General features: G+C 37.8%; 2 protein-coding genes across 3 annotated transcripts in view; one reads left to right on the top strand and one right to left on the bottom strand.

The window, feature by feature from the left end:
- The window catches only part of LOC136237993 (ATP-dependent translocase ABCB1-like), a 67,657-nt gene extending 53,418 nt beyond the window's left edge, over positions 1-14,239 (top strand). Inside the window, exons 19-24 of one of the 2 annotated variants that reach the window (XM_066028292.1) lie at positions 12,810-12,965; positions 13,017-13,173; positions 13,224-13,421; positions 13,473-13,679; positions 13,734-13,880; positions 13,934-14,239. In XM_066028292.1, coding sequence (XP_065884364.1) covers positions 12,810-12,965; positions 13,017-13,173; positions 13,224-13,421; positions 13,473-13,679; positions 13,734-13,880; positions 13,934-14,125 — 1,057 coding nt within the window. In that variant the 3' untranslated portion in view covers positions 14,126-14,239. Of the gene's footprint in view, positions 1-12,809; positions 12,966-13,016; positions 13,174-13,223; positions 13,422-13,472; positions 13,680-13,733; positions 13,881-13,924 lie in introns of both variants that reach the window. The other variant, XM_066028293.1, reaches the window with a different exon arrangement.
- LOC136237997 (uncharacterized) overlaps positions 1-17,893 on the bottom strand; it is a 294,291-nt gene that overhangs the window by 82,235 nt on the left and 194,163 nt on the right. The window lies entirely within an intron of this gene.

Below are 17,893 nucleotides of genomic sequence, written 5' to 3'. Positions count from 1 at the left end.
TAAAAATTGCTCAACAATTCAGTCTGAGCAGCCTGAGTTTTGAGTGGCAGCCCTAATTTTCTACTCAAACGTTTACTACTACTAAGACAGCATTACTGTACCATACATAATAGAATCTATATGGCTGCAATACTAAGCAGGGCCGGAGCCCACGGTGATAAAGTCCAGCATTGGCTGGACCACTTTTCGGCTACTTGAATTTGTATCAAAAAGATCGAGATACTCTAATAGAGCAATCATTGTAATGTACTCTAATAGAGCATTCAGTACAGATTATAGCCACAGTACTAGTTCTCATTACACAGCTTGGTTTAAATCATTTTAATTGTCTTTAATTTTCTGAAACATCCAGCCAATTAACCAAGCTTGAAAGTGTTTGTGAATCAGTTTAGTCAGACCCTCTCAATTAGGTCAATGTATAAACTTTGCCTAGGTAAAAAAATTTTCCTGGCTACGTCACTGTTGTTGTGAAGCAAAAAGAATTGAGTGAGTCAGCATTGCATAGTTCAGTTACTAAGCATCACTAAATAATCATTTTTGCAATTTTGGGATTGTTTTTCTACACAGTACATTTCAACTGTATGAAAAGATACCTCAAACATTCCCATGTCTCAGTGTTTATTTTAACACTTTATTCATCCACAAAGTGGTTATTTGGTTTAAAATGGTATCACTACAACCAGTGAAACCCATAATCATTTCTTTTTGTGCCCACAATTTAAACCCACAATCGATTTTTGCAAGCCTCTGTATAAAAGTAATGTGTGAATGGAGGTTTGTCTTCCTTCACCTATTAGGTGAGCATGCCAGAGTGGTATATATTACTTATACCATGGCCACTCGGGTTTTGCCTGACATATATTCCCTCGCCCAAGGGCTTGGGCATATATATCAGGCAAATCAAAAATCGATTGTGGGCACAAAAAGAAATGATTGTGGTTGTGGTGATACCATTTTAAACCAAATAACCACTTTGCGGATGAATAAAGTTACCTAAGGTGCTAATATAAACACTTAGACATATAGGTTGTGAATGTTTGAGGCATCTTTTCATGCAGTTGAAATGTACTCTGTAGAAAAACAATCCCCACATTGCAAAAATGATTATTTAGTGATGCTTAGTAACTGAACTATGCAATGCTGACTCACTCAATTCTTTTTACTTCACAACAATGTCCCTAACTAAATCAACATGTTTAACTCAAACCCACAATGCAAAACTTTAAGCAGCTCTAATTCAAACCCACAATGCAAAACTTTAAGCATCTCTATATAAACAATCAAAGGGAACTGATGCTTTGTAGCTGCCTCAGCATCAAAGGCAGTTGTGGTCAGGGCTATATCATGATATTGCCCTGACCACAGGGCGATATCTAGATATTGCCCTGTGGTCAGGGCAATATGTGATTATATAACCCTGTGATTTCCTTTGATCTGAGGTGTCAAAGTGGTATATAATAACTTAAACCCCAGTGTGTGGGAGTATCAAAGCGCCGTGCTGGGTTATAACTACCATACAGCTAGACAGAGTGGCGCTGCTACTGTACGATATATTAGTTATCACCCAGTGATAACTAACTTATCACCCTGTTGCGGAGCCACTCAGTCTCTTTCGTGACATCATAATAACCGCGAATGGCATTGTTTACCAATGGAACAAAGAGCCAAATAAGGAAATATTGATACAAAACACACCAATATAGCACTTAAAACTACCTAAATCTTACAAGAAAACTGTTAATCCTTTACACAATAACACTACAAGTAATACCAATACCGTGATAGCTAGTTTCTAGTTTAACACTGAAATGTCAAGAATAGTCCGTGACGATTTTTGCTCCAGCAATCACTCCCAACAGTCAGTATGGTGAAGAACTAACTTCCTCTAGCTTCATCGTTCTATCTTGGACTATGGTAGCCACTTGTTGGTCTTTATTTTTCTCTTGCACACCACGCGACACCACCATACCAATTTCTGACGAAGGTGAATCGTACCTGGAACCGCTGCTTCATAACACCGCCCTTCGCTACAGTTTGTAGGCAGTATGTAAGGTCTCTCTTGTAGCTACGAAGTAGAATCTCCACACAATTCGGACGAAATCTTGAGCACAGTGACAGGAACTCAAACCGGAACTTAATTTACTATCCGTAAACTTCTGCGCACTCCCGTGCACTGGGATATAAAACAGTTATATCCCGTATACTCGGATGATATCATTGTTATTACACTCGTCCTCGGCTCCGCCTCGGACTCGTGTAATAACAATGATATCACCCTCGTACCGGGATATAACTATAACTTATACCATGGCTACTCGGGATTTGTCTAATATAATATATGCCCACGCCCTCGGGCTTGGACATATATATATATCAGGCAAATCCCTCGTGGCCATGGTATAACTATTAAATATATCATAGTGGAATTATAATATCTTAATAGTGACATTAGAGTCCTAGGCAAAAATTGGCTTCTCCTTCGTTAAGGTAATGTAACTGACTTTAATCACTGGAACCTTCCAACTGGCCTTCCCTTGACCTCATATGTGACCCAGTCTGAGAAAACCGGTCTTATCACCCATGTCAGCAGATTCGATTTTTCACCCAGGACACAAAGCTACATGAATAAACTATCTAATTCCACAATCTAGACTTGAGTGGTCTGGTTTTGCTGGCTGCTTTTCCCAAGCCCAGTGGCGATCCGTACGTGTGGTCTGGGGCCTTAATTGAGCTCTGGTCAGCCTGGGGATGACCGTATGTGGCTGTACAGCTCTGTGGTGTTGAATAAGCACCTCTGCTGTGAATTTCCTTTCATTTTAGCCAGTTTTGAGACCTCAATGGCCCAAAACTTGGCCTAATTCATCCCTTGGCCTTCCTTTTCAATTTTTGAACACCATCTTGCCAATTTGCAGCTCGCCTGATACAGTCAACCTCGGTTTAAAAACTATCTAAAATGGCGGAAAACTTAGTTGTTGGCTACTTGCACAGTGGATGCTCTGGAAGGTAAGGAATTGGTGTAAAACGTGTGAAAATTTGGTACACATAGCTTCAACCATTGGTGAGCTACAACACACTAAATACTTAAAACCGGCATTTCTCGATACTTTTAAATAGGTGATAAGCCCGGTTTTCCCAGACTGGGTCACATATATTAATACCCTGCTAACGGCTGCTTAGCGATGACTGCCATGGAATACCTGTGAATTGGCTTCAGCAATATGCATGTATGGGATTGCATGCAACTCACACCCACTTATAATACAGTATGGTAGTACTAGTCTTATGAGACCACTTTTTTTTCTTTGTCATTGGGTAGGGACAAGAAAGGTCTGGTCCAGTTCGAATCCCACAATCGTCTTAACACATCAGGTGGTTATGTCACAAGTAGCTGTACAATATTATGGCCCCATGTGCTAAACTCCACTGTAACAAAACTACCATAGTACAACAATATTAAACCAAAGACTGCACTTACATGTGAATTAATAAAAGACATAACCATTTCAGTCATTGGTAGACACCATGCAAAGGAGCTTAGACATTTATTGGTTTGTAAATGTGCGCTTGTAATTCATAGATGTGAGTGACATGTTCCTTTGGTTAACACTACCCAATTATCCAGGTAGTGTAGCATGGGATTTGAAGCGGACGAGACCTTTTTCTCCCTACTCAATGACAAAGAGGTCTGGCCACGCAAAACTATCCATATATGGTAGGGTTGCCCCTCCCCCAAAAAACATGATTCCCCCCAAGATGATGCATCCCCCCTTCCCCCAAAATGCTCCCTCTAAAAACCACCCTAGAAATATCTCTCAAGCAGCAAAAAGTACCTTAACAATAAAAAAAAATATATATATATACCACTTTCACACCTCAGATCAAAGGAAAGCCATTATATCTCGTTAAGGCTATCTCATTACACACTGCCTTAACGAGATATACACACTGCCACCAGTGCATATATCTCGTTAACTTGAGACATTGCACACCTACTAGGAGTGCACACTATATCCAGAAATCATCAGATTTCTTTGATAGTATACTGTTATCTTCTTCTCTTATATAGGGAATCAAGTGATTGTGGGATTGAATTCTGCCAAACAACCTGTGATTGTGGGATTCAATTTTAATACATCAACAGTAGTTTGTTTTTTACTTTTGTAAATGTAGCAATTAAAGTAACATAATTAACACTAGTCTCTTAAAATTGCTATATTAGCAATAATAAAATCAAACTACTGTTTGATGTATTAAAATTGAATCCCACAATCATAGTTTGTTTAGCAAAATTTAATTCCACAATCACAGCTTACTTGGTAAGAGAAGAGTATAGCAACTAAAGATTTTGCCAATTAGGTGGGTCTACATGCTAAAGTAGAACATATTAGTTATACCACGGGCACTTGTGCTTTGCCTGTATATACGCACTCGTGCCCGTGGTATAACTATTACATAGTCTTCGTGCATCTACCATCAAATATAACGTTCAATCTAAAGAAAACCTCATAGTAGCCATTTTCAACCTACTGATTTTCCACATATATTTTGCTAAGCAAATTACACCCCATATTACGTGGTAGCCAATGCTTCATATTTTGCAATGCACCTTACTGAATTGAATTTCATCTTGTGTTTTATTGAAATAAGCGAAATCAAAGTTAGAGAAATAAAATTCTCCATAGGGAGCCCATACAAAATTCTTTATGATGGAAAATACGAGATTTTATGGCACCACTTTAGTCATACTTTATCAAGGTTTCCGCGAGTTTCTGTGGCCTGTGAAGCTAAAACTGGGCAAAGTGGATACACAGATTAGAATTTGCCATCTTTTTTTTTGACATTTTCCAGTGGTTCATGATGAAAACATCTCTTGTGAAAAGGTATAGTAGCATATACATGTAGGAGTGTTCAGAATTCTGTGTTACAACCACCATGGCATTCAAGTCATCCATCTGCATCAATTCAAGTAAACCTTTGTAAGTAAGCAGTTTGTTGTGTTTTGAGGAATCGCTTTATAGCATGGAAGGTCATGAACAGTGTTTGGCACATGATACCAACCATGTAAGGCTTCACAACTACTTGCTATAACATTCTGATATACCTACTGCTGTTACTGTCCATTTTGTTGCAGCTGTAATGACTGTAATTCTGGTTGGAGACAGTTTATTATGTAATAGTTGTAACACGAGCATGAGGGCTTTACCTGATATGTACCACTCTGCGTGGGTAGTTCAAAGGCACTGCCAGTACCATAATTTGTATATTGCACTGCTGCAGGCTGTAGCGAGTGCATTATAACTTATTTGTGGTATTGTAGACCGCAACGAGTGCATTGTAAGTTAATGTATGCCTGATTGCCGCAGGCCCGAGGGCATACATATCAGGCAAAACCCGAATGCCCCTGTACAGCTAATATGTAACACTTCTCAGGGTGATCAATCACCCAAGCCAATACGAGTTCAGCCACTGGATGTATTATATATATACATACCTAAATTTTCAATTATGGGTCAGCAGCTATTATGTTCTGGTTACATTCAGTTACAATGAATGGACATATCCTAGAGATATCATGGAGAATTTCGCGGAGAATTTTGGTTACGCTACACGAGTTTAATGTTTTAACCAGTGCTATTGAATCGTTTATGGAAAAATTACGAAGTTCACTAAGGGCCTAGATAGGCAAGCTTGCTTGTAGAGTGGTTACTCTGTGCAGAGTGGTAGCTTCGTGATGGGTTGGGATGGGCATATCGCAGTACGTAAAATGCATCTATAATGGGCTTACCTTTACTTTTTGCTGACAGTCCAAAGTGTCAATTCAGGGTTGCACAATGTATGGCTTTCCATTTGTAAATGGGAATTGTCTGTATTTTCCGTGGTGTCTGGAGTTGCTTCTCCTGTTCTTTGTTTGTAGCACTGTGTAATGGGCTGAAAGCAATATGTAAATCCCACTTCACTTTCGAGTCATTGATAGCTGGGGCGCATGTTCAGATGAAAACATTAACTCTAGCACCATCCTTTCTTTTGATGCAGTATGCGTGGGTTCACCAGTCATATATAACAAGTATTTCAAAAAAATTGGAATCTATAACTAGAGTAGGGACCATAGCACAATGATAAAAAGTACTGAAACAAGCTGGAGTAGTGCACGATATTAAATCACAGTAAAACAATAAGAAGTGTTATATCCCTACTGTGCTCCAAGATACCATAATGGAAATGCACAGTAGGGATATAACACTTCTTATTGTTTTACTGTGATTTAATATCGTGCACTACTCCAGCTTGTTTCAGTACTTTTTATCGATGTGCTATGGTCCCTACTCTAGTCATAAATTCCAATTTTTTGAAATATTTGTTTGTTAACTTTTTTTGTAAATAATATTATTATGATTAGTGACGCATACTACATTTGAAATGGCGCCACGTGCCCCAGCTATATCGTCTGAAAAGTGAAGTATCCATTACTAGTGGTGTGCGATATATCAAAAAAATATCAATATCATGATAATTTGTCAATATCGTTATCATATCGATTTCTATACCACTTTAGTAGATTTCGATATTATCGAAAAGTTTTGATAATTATCGAAATATCGAAGAATGTTTCGATAAATCAACAGCATTTAGTGTGTGATTGCGCAATCATGCTAGAAATGAATTTATTTATTTATTGATTAGCAAAACCCATCAAGGGTATAACGCTAATGTACAAAAAAAAAGGTCATGTAAGTGATTAACTAGCTATAACTAGATAAATAATCTTTTAAAAAATCTAGATTACAATCACTTAAATCCTCAATATTCGAGTTATTCCAGTCAGGGATTGTCCTTGGCAGAAATGAATAAAGATATCAGTTCGTTCTGGCATACTGTTGCATAAACTTTTGATCGTGGTTAGCCCTGGTAGTTGTTATGGGGATGGCACTGGCAAATACTGGGTAGGAATATGTATCAACTTGTTTACGAACTTAAATAGCAGAATTAAACATGAATGTCTTCTACGATTCTCAAGCGATGGCCATGTCAACGTCATTATGAAGGTTGGTTCTGTACAATCTAGCCACTTTAAAAGCTTGTCCACCAGTTTTCTAGGCTTACTATTAGTTCTATGCAATAGTTTTGCAGTGTAAATTGTATTTGAAGTATATTTATAAATATCGGCTGCCCACGCAATTACTCCATCCACATAATTAAAAATTATCGAAAATCAAATCGAAATTTCGATATTTACCCTATTATCGTATTGATATCGTGTCGAAATGAAAATCCTGATATCGCACACCACTATCCATTACGCTTCGTTGTCAGCTATGTTCAACCCATTACACAGCAGTACGAATCAAGAGCTGTTCGAAAAGCATCTCTGCAACCCATGCATACCGAAAGGGTTGGTGGTGCACTCCCCAGTTATATAAATTATCATCTGAAAAGAGAAGTAGCCATTACGCTTCGTTGTTGGCTATGTTCAACCCTTTACACAGCAGTACGAATCAAAAACTGTTTTAAAAACACCTCTGAGGTCGAAGTAGCCACTATGAAAAATATGGACGATTTTTGTTACAAAGGGAAGCCATCACGTGCTACCACCAAATCGACACTTTTTGCTGTCAGCAAAGATGAATGGGACACAAAGGAGGACACTGGTAAGTCCATGAAGAATGCATTGTACATACTTCAGTATGCCAAAAGGCACCTCTCGGGCTGAAGCGACGTCGAACAGTGAAAAAAATCAAGCCCGTAGCCTTAGCCATTATTGAGTTATGCTTGTCTGAAGGCATCAGGCAGTCAGTAGAAAATTCCATTGAATAAAAAAAATTTAAAATTCCGTAGCAACTTGTTGAAAGCGTTTTGGGTCAATCTGAAAGCTTGTTGGGCTTAGTTTTACCAACCAATACTGCCTCATCATCGTCTGGGAAAATTGAGGCTATTTTTTGGGTGATGTTATTTCGTGGGCCACACCTACTCCTTTGTGGTCCCTACTATACAGTTACTATTGTACTGTATGATAATGTTACAAAAAGTAAACAAACAAGTATAAGGAAAATTTTAAGTTTGATTAGGGATCATAAAACAAAAAAGTAGGGAAACTAGGGAGATCGCCTGCACCTGCATGAACATTTAATCCCTACTTCGGTCATGGGTATGGGGATTAAATGTTCACTAGTATTCCTTACTTTTTATTTTCTATGATTCCTAATCGAACTTATACTGTATAACAACAAATGTGGCTGGATCTGCAAAAACCAGTCTTATCACCCAAGACAGGAAGTTAGATTTTTTCACACAAACACAAAGCTTAATGAATGCACTATCAAATTTCACTGTCACAGTCGACCAGAGTAAAGTGGTCTGCTTTTGCTGGCTGCTTTTTTCAAGCACAGTAGTGAGCCGTACAAGCGGTCTGGGATCTTGATGGAGCCCTGGCCAACCAGGAGATGGCTGTGTGTGGTTGTACAGTTCCGTGGTATTGGACAATGACCTGTGCTGTAAATTTCCTTTTCATTTTAGCCAGTTCTGAGCCTTGAATGGCCCATAACTTGGCCTAATTCATCCCAACACGTTCCTTTTCAATTTTTAAACACCATCTTGCCCACCTTCCAGGCCCCCCAGCCTCCCACCCCTTTGGAGTTTGCCTGATACAGTCAATCTCGGGTTAAAAACTATCTAAAATGGCAGGAAACTTAGCTGTTGGCTACTTCTTCAGTGGATGATCTGGAAGGTAAGAAATTGTTGTAAAATATGTGAAAATTTGGTATGCGTAGCTACCACCATTGGCCAGCTACAACACTCTGAATATTTAAAACCTAAGTCGTGTCTGGATGGATGCGTAGCAAATTCCAGAGCTTGTCTGGTGTGTCGTTCTAAAAAGTTTAAAAGCTACATTAATAAGCAAATTGATCGTAAAATCAGAAGCCTTCTTGTGTACTGTGACAAAAAAGAGGAAGGTTGTCAGTGGAAGAGTGAAATAAATGACGTAAATGACCATGCTTATAATTCTTGCCTGTTTCAGAAGGTATATTGTCCAAATGATTGTGGGGAACTAGTACAAAGACAGAAAATATCTTACCATACAGAGTATGAGTGTATGTATCGTATAATTGAATGTAGGCACTGTCAATATAGAGGAAAGTTTTGTTATGTCATATACCAACATTTGGAGGAATGTCCAAAATTTCCACTCCCTTGTCCTAATTGCTGTAACACTAGTATTACTATACTTCGTGAGAATTTGAATGCACATGAAGAGGTTTGTCCACTTGCAAAAGTGAAATGCAGATATTATGAATTAGGATGCAACAGTTTCATTACCCGTAGGGACTTAAAGAGGCACAACAAATCAAATGTCCAATACCATCTTAACCTTGCCATGAATGACCGATATTCTTTAAAGTCTAAGCTTGCTAGAGTAACTGAAGAACTGGAAGAAACAAAAGATAAATTAGTAATAAACTAGAACACACCCAACGTAATTATGAGCAGCGCCTCCAATGCCAAAAAGAAAGCACTAAGAGAGCAGAGGACACTAAATTTCAGAAAAGGATTGACATCATTGAAGGTGTGATAGGTGAGATGACAAATGATATAGAAAGTAAAATACGAACTTTAGAAATTGTGAGCCTAATATTTGGCTTTGTCACAGCACTGACACTTATGTTTCTTGGCAACAAAACAATATTTTTGCTTTATGCAGCCTTTTTTGTACTTTTTATTTGTACGAAAGCATATTGCGTTCACAATAAGTTTTGTATTTTACTACCACTCCTACAGAGAACATTTTATCTCTGGAAGATTATTCTCCTTCCTCACTATAAACAAACGTTAGTGACTGCTATTCAAAATGCAAGGCAGCAAAATATCCTTTATTATTAGAATTAGTCTGTATGTATTTATTTTAAATGTATACATGTTTGTACATACAGTTTGTTAATTAAATTATGCATTGGTGAAGAGTTGATCAAACTTTAGTTTAGTGGAATTGCTAGCTTGGTTATATATATATATACCACTTTAGCGTGGGCGTTCAAAGGCGCCGCTCGGTGTTTAACTCGCATATTTCCCGGGCAATATCATGGGAAAGCGGTTTGCCAATGACTTTGATACCCAGCCAGTTCAAAGAATCGATGCGCTTTGACTCGTTATATTGAGCGACATAGAGCTTTGTATTGTGGGACTCGGTTTTGTAGAGGTTGCTAAGCTTAGTACATAGGCTAAGATAGAGTAGTTGGTTGTTACTAAAGGATAATGAAGGCACAAGATAATTGTTTGGGCGATTGTGGATGCGTATTTCTACCCACCGCGTATCAGCCTTTGAACAGACCATGGAACAGCAAAGCTACTACTGCTACGTTGAAATAGGTTAGTAACTTACAGTTCTAAGTACTTAACTTAATATAATAACTTACTTACTGTCCCAATAGCGAAGTTAGTTGGCTTAAGTTAGTACAAAAATGATAACAATATAAACTCCATCCCACAATCGCAAGTTTTCTAACATTGCGTGTTGAAGCATAGTAACGTATTAATGACGTTTTAACGTATGGACAACGTTTTGATGGCTATTAGCCCACGCTATTAAAACCATAATCGATCTTCAGATGCTACTGTATAAAACAAATGGGATGAGTTCTCATTAGTTCTTTCACCTATTAGGTGAGTGCGCCCCAAGTGATATATATCACTTGTACCATGGCTGCTTGGGATTTTGCTGACATATACACCCGCAGCCCTCGGGCCTGCGGCCCTCGTGCTTTGGGTGTATATATCAGCAAAATCCCTCGCAGCCATGGTATAACTATTACATATATATAGGGGACATTGGGGTGCCATCACTGCATGGGCTGGCATAGTAATGCGCTAATAATTCATTTTCCCCTTATAAAATGTTAATGTTTCATAGAGTTCATTATTAATTGGCAATGAAATTAAAAATGCCCCATGAATTACCCATGGTACCTCCATGGTAATCAAAATAAAAATTAAGCAAAATAATGAATATTAGATGAATAAACTATGAAAATCGGAATTTCATCAATTTCTGGCTTCAAATTAAATTCATACCATGTGTAAACTTCACAGCACACACAACAACTCTTAATAACAATTAGAGATAACATGAGGTCACACTATTTAGCATCACATGATTGGTGGAGCAATTATTAGAATATAATAATGACGTGTGTGAGTAATGCTATTACATACCTCCCCCCTTAAAACCAACAATTACAAATTATTACAATGTGGTGCATGTGCACGAAACTGAATGTGTGTACTCTTGTCAATATCCATCCTAGGTCAGGTCTCAAAAGTGGTCTCAGCCTATTGACATGAACGATGCATTCTTTATTGTTCCTCTGTATTCTTACATTCAGCGGTCCCTTTGTTTATAACAGAAAACAGAAGTTCAAAATGTTTCCCAAAGTTGAATTAGCTACCGGTATAAGCATTTTTCATTTTTGGGACTTTTTTCAACGGAAAGAGGCGTTTCTCGATACTTTTAAATGGGTGATAAGACCGGTTTTCCCAGAGACAGTTACAAATATTGGCGAAACTAATATTTGGCGATTTTTGAAGTACTCTAGTAGAGCACACATTTTTTCTGAGCACTTCAATACAACGCATATAGAATGTTCTGGAATTTCCACTAATAGATGTTATCATTCTAGTGTACTAAACCAGAACTTTCAATTATAAGGTGGAAATTAAGTGAGGTGAGCAACTGACAGCAGTGGCAGAGTAGTAAAGGCTTGGGTAGTTATACAGGTGTGGAGGTCCCTGGTTCGAAACCTGGAAAAAAATTTTCTGATGCATGTTTTTTATTTCTCAGTGACTGTTCTATTAGAGTATTTCAATCATACTTTTTCACATGCTTGGTTTTACTTTATATCTCCTTAGCTAACACTCTCAGTACTTTCAAACTTTGCACTTTGATAGTAACTTCATGTACAGACCGATTTTCAAATTATTCCGTCAAGCAGATTACCCTGCAGGCATAAGAACAAATCGCTTTTGCAATATTCAAAATCACGTATAATTCTGTTATTTTTAGTTCGATCTGTACAAATTTGGCCTATAAAAGTGACGCATTATCATACATGTAATAATTTGATGGAGGAAATTTTGACAAATACTTTTTATCTTGAATATTGATGAGGAAAATATTGACGAATGTCCCACACCAGAAGTATTCTAATTAACTAGTCATGTGAACTTTGACGAGAAAAATATTTACGAATGGCAAGCATTTCAAAAATTTGTCAAAATTTTCCTCATCAAATTTTTATGCTGTACGGTATGTTCTTACTGCCCTCCAAATTGGAAGTCAATCAACTAAAGCATGCATGAGTTATTCTAAAGTGTGCGAAAAGAAAGTTTACATTAAGAAGATAAAGAAAAAAAATACAAAGAAAATAAGATGAAATTTGAAGGTGCATATCTTAGTAATGGATGGGTGGATTCAACTCAAATTTGGAATAAGAGGTGCCTATTCCAAGGGAGTTTCCGGAGCAAAACTAGTTAATTTCCATTCAGGCACTATTGAGTTATGAATGCATGAAAACAGTATTTTCTTGGTTCCTGTAAAATACACAGTTGTCTGTCACGCATTGTACTTGGCAGTACGACACACTATCATGTGTCCTGATACATAAGAGTACTTTCAAGCATATGTACTTGTGGTTAACACTTTTGTTTTTAATATTTAATGCACACAGACAAAGATTCAAATACTTTAGTGCTTTGATGCTTACCCCGGATATTAGTGCTCTAATGGTTATCACCCCTATATCTGATGTATTCTTTCTTCCTAGTGAAATAGGAAAATTGCACATAACTCTTGGAATTGTGTATGGCACAAATGAAGTATGCCAGTTTGCTATTGCTGGCATAATGGTACGATTTGGAGCTTTCCTGGTCTCAGTTCCCAACGAACACAAATTTCACGCAACGCTTGTGAATATTTTAGTGTAAGTTTCTCACAGCATTGCTGAAAACTTATTGTACTACTTTTATTTCAGGCCTACATTAACTATTTTGACAGCTGCTTTAATTGCTAGAACACTTAATCATTCATTGTCTAACTATTTTAAAGCAAAGACTTCTGTCAAGTCAATATTTTCTCTACTCTATCGAATACCCACTATAAATTCCAGCTCTATATGGGGAGTTATTCCAGTATGAATTGTAATTGTTCACTGCAAATGTGATTATCAGTGATACTATAGGATCATACAAATGGTGTGATAACTTTTGATCGAGTAGCATTTGCTTATCCAACAAGGAATGAAGCTCCGGTATTCAAAAGTGTCAGTTTCTCAGTCTTACCAGGACAGACACTGGCTATTGTGGGTCCCAGTGGATGTGGTAAGAGCACAGTCACTGCCTTAATAGAACGATTCTATGATCCATCAAGTGGAGTAGTGGTGAGTGATACAAGTCAATAACTGTCTTGTTTTATTAAACTACCTTAATAGAGACTGGATGGTACTGATATAAGAATGTTGAACATTCAGTGGCTGCGTAGTCAGATAGGATTGGTGTCACAAGAGCCAGTTTTGTTTCATGCCAGCATTGCTGATAACATCCGTTATGGAGCTAACTTTAGAGAAGTGACTGATGAAGAAGTACAAGAAGCTGCCAAATGTGCTAATGTGCATGATTTTATAATGGGTTTACCTCAGGTAGTAGTCAGTGTGCTTGCATGTATGTCATTGTTACTGCTCCCGTTACACTAGGGCTATGAGACGAAGGTTGGGCCTAAAGGCAGTCAGTTGTCAGGAGGGCAGAAACAACGTGTGGCAATAGCACGAGCTCTGGTGAGGGATCCTAAGATTCTACTATTGGATGAGGCCACTTCTGCTCTGGATACTGAGAGTGAAAAGGTAATAATAACAAGTGTATATCCCATACACTAATGCTACGTAAGTGTTCATAGTTGGTGGAAGAAGCATTGGAGAAGGCACAGAAGGGTCGTACCTGTATTAAGATAGCACATCGAATGTCAACAGTTCGCAATGCTGATAAGATTATTGTAATTTCCAATGGAAGAGTAATAGAGAGTGGAACTCACTCAGAACTGATGCTTCGAAATGGTTTCTATTGCAGAATGAACAACCTCTCTCTGTAACTGCCACAACTGTAATAAAATAAACAGAGCAGTTTTATTTAACTTGTGCATAATGTGCTTTATTCTTCACTGTAACAATAATCTGACACTAGCATTACCCCATTCTGTTTTCCAAGAAACTCAGGATTCTTTACCTAAATTGTTTTGGCTGGCATTGACTAGGGTAAAAGTAAGAGCGTAGTATAGTTGCTTTGTGTTCACCTGGTCCCCACCAAAACCAGTTGAATATGTCCCAATGTTATTACACTGGAACGAGCATGTTTTCATGTTGTGAACATAGTATGCAAAAACAGACAAGTTGTGAAATAATGATGTAGCTTTAAAAAGCCTGTGTGAAAAAAGTTGTGAAATCAAAGGTGGTGGCCAAGAAATGGCTGCAATGATGTTGATGCTAATAAATGTTAACAATGCACTGTGTGGATTTTACTTTTTGTACTTACTAAGGTCCAAAAACCAGCCTATGGCTGACTTTAGGATTTGCTTGCATTTCTTCTTAGAGTATTACAATAATAATATTATTACCAAACATTGAAGTAAAGCATGCAATTCGATACACTTGTTAGTCTGTCTTCATTGTGTCTGTACAGAAAACAGAGTGCACATTTTGAGTACAGTATATACTTCTAATAAAACATATATAGAATTTTCTAGAACAATCAGCTTTACTTCAGTATTAATACTAGTACTCTAACAAAGTGTACATTTTTTTGAGGAATTCTGATAGAAGATACATAGAACAATCCGGTATTATTATTATCCACCCCAAAACACCTTTGCTGCAAAAAAAGGCATGTCCAAGAAACTATAAGTACCTGTAACCCAATGTAAAAACAACTCAGTTATAGCTAGAGAAAGACTTCGTGAAAGTAAAAGTAACTGGTAACTTAAAGAATTGATATTTGGAGTGACCAAAAATCAATCTTAATACAATTGCAACTAACTCCAATTACTAAAGTTTTAATCCATGCCAGAACACCTTGACTGCAAAAGAGTGCACCCATATAAAAGTAAAAGTAACTAGCAACTGAAACAGCTGATATCTGAAGTGGCCAAGAATGAATGTTGATATACAACTAATTGCAATTAACAAAATTTTGACATTGAATCTTTATCATTCACTCTTGCTGTATCCTAAATTAATTTCACTCCAATGCAATTGGCTGGCCACCCTTTTTTAATAGTTAGTGTACAGAGCAAAACCACCTTCTGTCCATTTCCTGCTGCAAAAGGACATGACAGAATGGCTGCAGAAGAAACATTGATGCCACAGAAATTAAAACATGGCAGTGTTCAATAAATTTATGTAACATCAAACTCTAAAGAAGCAAAGGAGTTGTAGGAGACAGATGTGGGGTCTGTTGTGACTATACTGAGATGATTCCTGAAATGGTAACTATGGAGGAGAATGAGTTCATAAAATATGTACATTATGGAAACTGCATTTACAGAATGGCAAACAATATATTTTTGCTCATTTTGTGTTGTGTAACAGTTCAGCTATTAGCTACGCCGCTTGTACTTTGCTTACTAACCTTAACTATGTATATTGAAAACTTGCTTTTTTCTGCTGGAATTTACATTATAGGATTAAATTCTTTAAATATACAAGTGCACTGTAATTGCATCCATACAATTACACACATGCAAGCCCTGTTTTGTTGGAATTTAAAGCAGTTTTATAATATAGTGGATGGTAAGAAGGAAAATTAAAACTATAGTTGGATTATAAGGCAATTTTTAATCAATGGAAATTTTTCTATCTCAAGATTGCATGGATCTTGAGGTACTTTTAGATTTTTAGTCAGATCCTTGCAGTAAATTGAAGAGTTAAGATTTACAACGCATATATAAGTATAATAACTTTGGATTTATGCTTCTTTTCTCTATGGTGCAGCTAACTAACTTTATAACTACCATTTACAATAGCCAAGAGTAAGTTACAACTTGCTTTTTGGCCACAACGACTAACCACATTTTAGCACCTTTATTGATATTCAAACTTTTTTGCTCCACTGATTTTTTATTGCCATTGTACATGTATTGTCGGTTTCTGTGCATTTCTCAGCATCAATTATTGGTACCTCAGCTACATTTGGGCTTGCTGATCCTACTAAGCATGAATGATCACTCTGGTATCCATATTAGCCATGGTACCAATTAAGGAATCTAAAATATTTACATAATTTCCATGTTTATTATATAGTTATACAACGGCCACGAGTGCTCTGCCAGATATAAACGCACGAGCCTGAGGGCCGTTAGGCCCGAAGGCAAGTGCGTTTATACAGGCAGAGCGCGAGTGCACGTTGTATAACTGTTATGTACCACTCACCTAATAGGTGGGGATAGTCTTGCAAGACAGCTGAACACTTATAAAGGCCTGGTTTCTAACATCAATTGTGGGTAACCAATCCAGACGTTGCGATGACGTTCCCCCTGCAGTACTACAGCCACCTGATATATTGAAAGCTAGTACGCTATGGGTTATATCACTAACCTGCATTTGTTGTTCGACTCTCATCATGTAGTGCTCGGCATGCCAGCGTGCCATATAGACTAAGCACCAGACTAATCACCATAGTGATTCTCTCGAGCGAAAAAAAGCAGCTAAATAGACGGTTTAAGTAAACAAAACCTGACTAATAAACGATACTAGTCTAATTCTTACTATTTACACTGGCTAAACTCAAATCTGGTGACATGACAAAACTGGTTCCCACAATCGAACGTAAAGGTTAGTATTATTTAGAATATATTTGTTTTATTGAGTCATTGTCGAAGTGGACTACAGTTTAATCCGGGCTAACGGATGGCACCAGACTAGTAAGGTGTATAAGTACGTTTATATATGTAGACTAGAGTTGTGGCCACCCGCGTTGGCTTTTTCAATCGCCATTGGCTGCTTGAAAACGTTATACGTACTGGTGACGTTATGGCCCACAATCGACCTTTACATGTCAGGCTATAAAAGAATTCGAGTGATCTGTGAAGTGTCTTTCCACCTATTAGGTGAGGTGTCGTAGTGGTCTTCGCCACCGGCACTTGTGCTATGCTGCACAAACCGCAGCCAGTGCAATATCTGTATATTGCACTGCGGTCGGTGCATTATAACTTATAATGCACTCGTTGCGGTCTACAAAACCGCAACCAGTGTGTTATACAGTCAATTGCAGAATTCTTGAAAAAAGTATGCCGTACCGTGAGTGCTTCCGTAAGGCTCCCTGTGAGTAAATTTTATTGTTCTTGCCACGGATTCAACAGCAACTGAACCACACTAATCTTTTTCCTCAATCCGGGTGATCCGGCGTCACTACAAATAGTTTTCCAGCCCACGGAATGTTTACGGCACGGGAAGAGGAATTTCAACAATTCTGCAATCGACTGTAAGTTATAATACACTCGCTGTGGTCAGTGCAATATACAAATTATGGCACTGGCGGTGCCTTTGAACTGCCCACGCAGAGTGGTACATACATAGAACTTAACCTTTAATTTTGTCCCTTCAGCTTGCTATTTTCTTAAAATTAATTACTTTCAGATCTTAATCATTTCTCTAAAATTGCTTCCAGATTCAATCTTTGCACACTTACGCTTCAAAATTTTCCCTGGAGAAGTATGCCCCAGACCCAGGCCACTAGTTAGTCAGAGATTTCCCCATTGGTATACTTTATCACACAAGCCCTCTTTTTACTTAAACTGTTTGGATAATCATGGCAATATACAACACAAAATGTACTCACTTCAAACACTACGTTCCTCATGTTAGGG

Source organism: Dysidea avara, chromosome 11 (assembly GCF_963678975.1).
Source record: "Dysidea avara chromosome 11, odDysAvar1.4, whole genome shotgun sequence".
Taxonomy (NCBI): domain Eukaryota; kingdom Metazoa; phylum Porifera; class Demospongiae; order Dictyoceratida; family Dysideidae; genus Dysidea; species Dysidea avara.
Note: the sequence above shows the minus strand (reverse complement) of the source record. Positions and strands in the feature narration are given on the sequence as shown.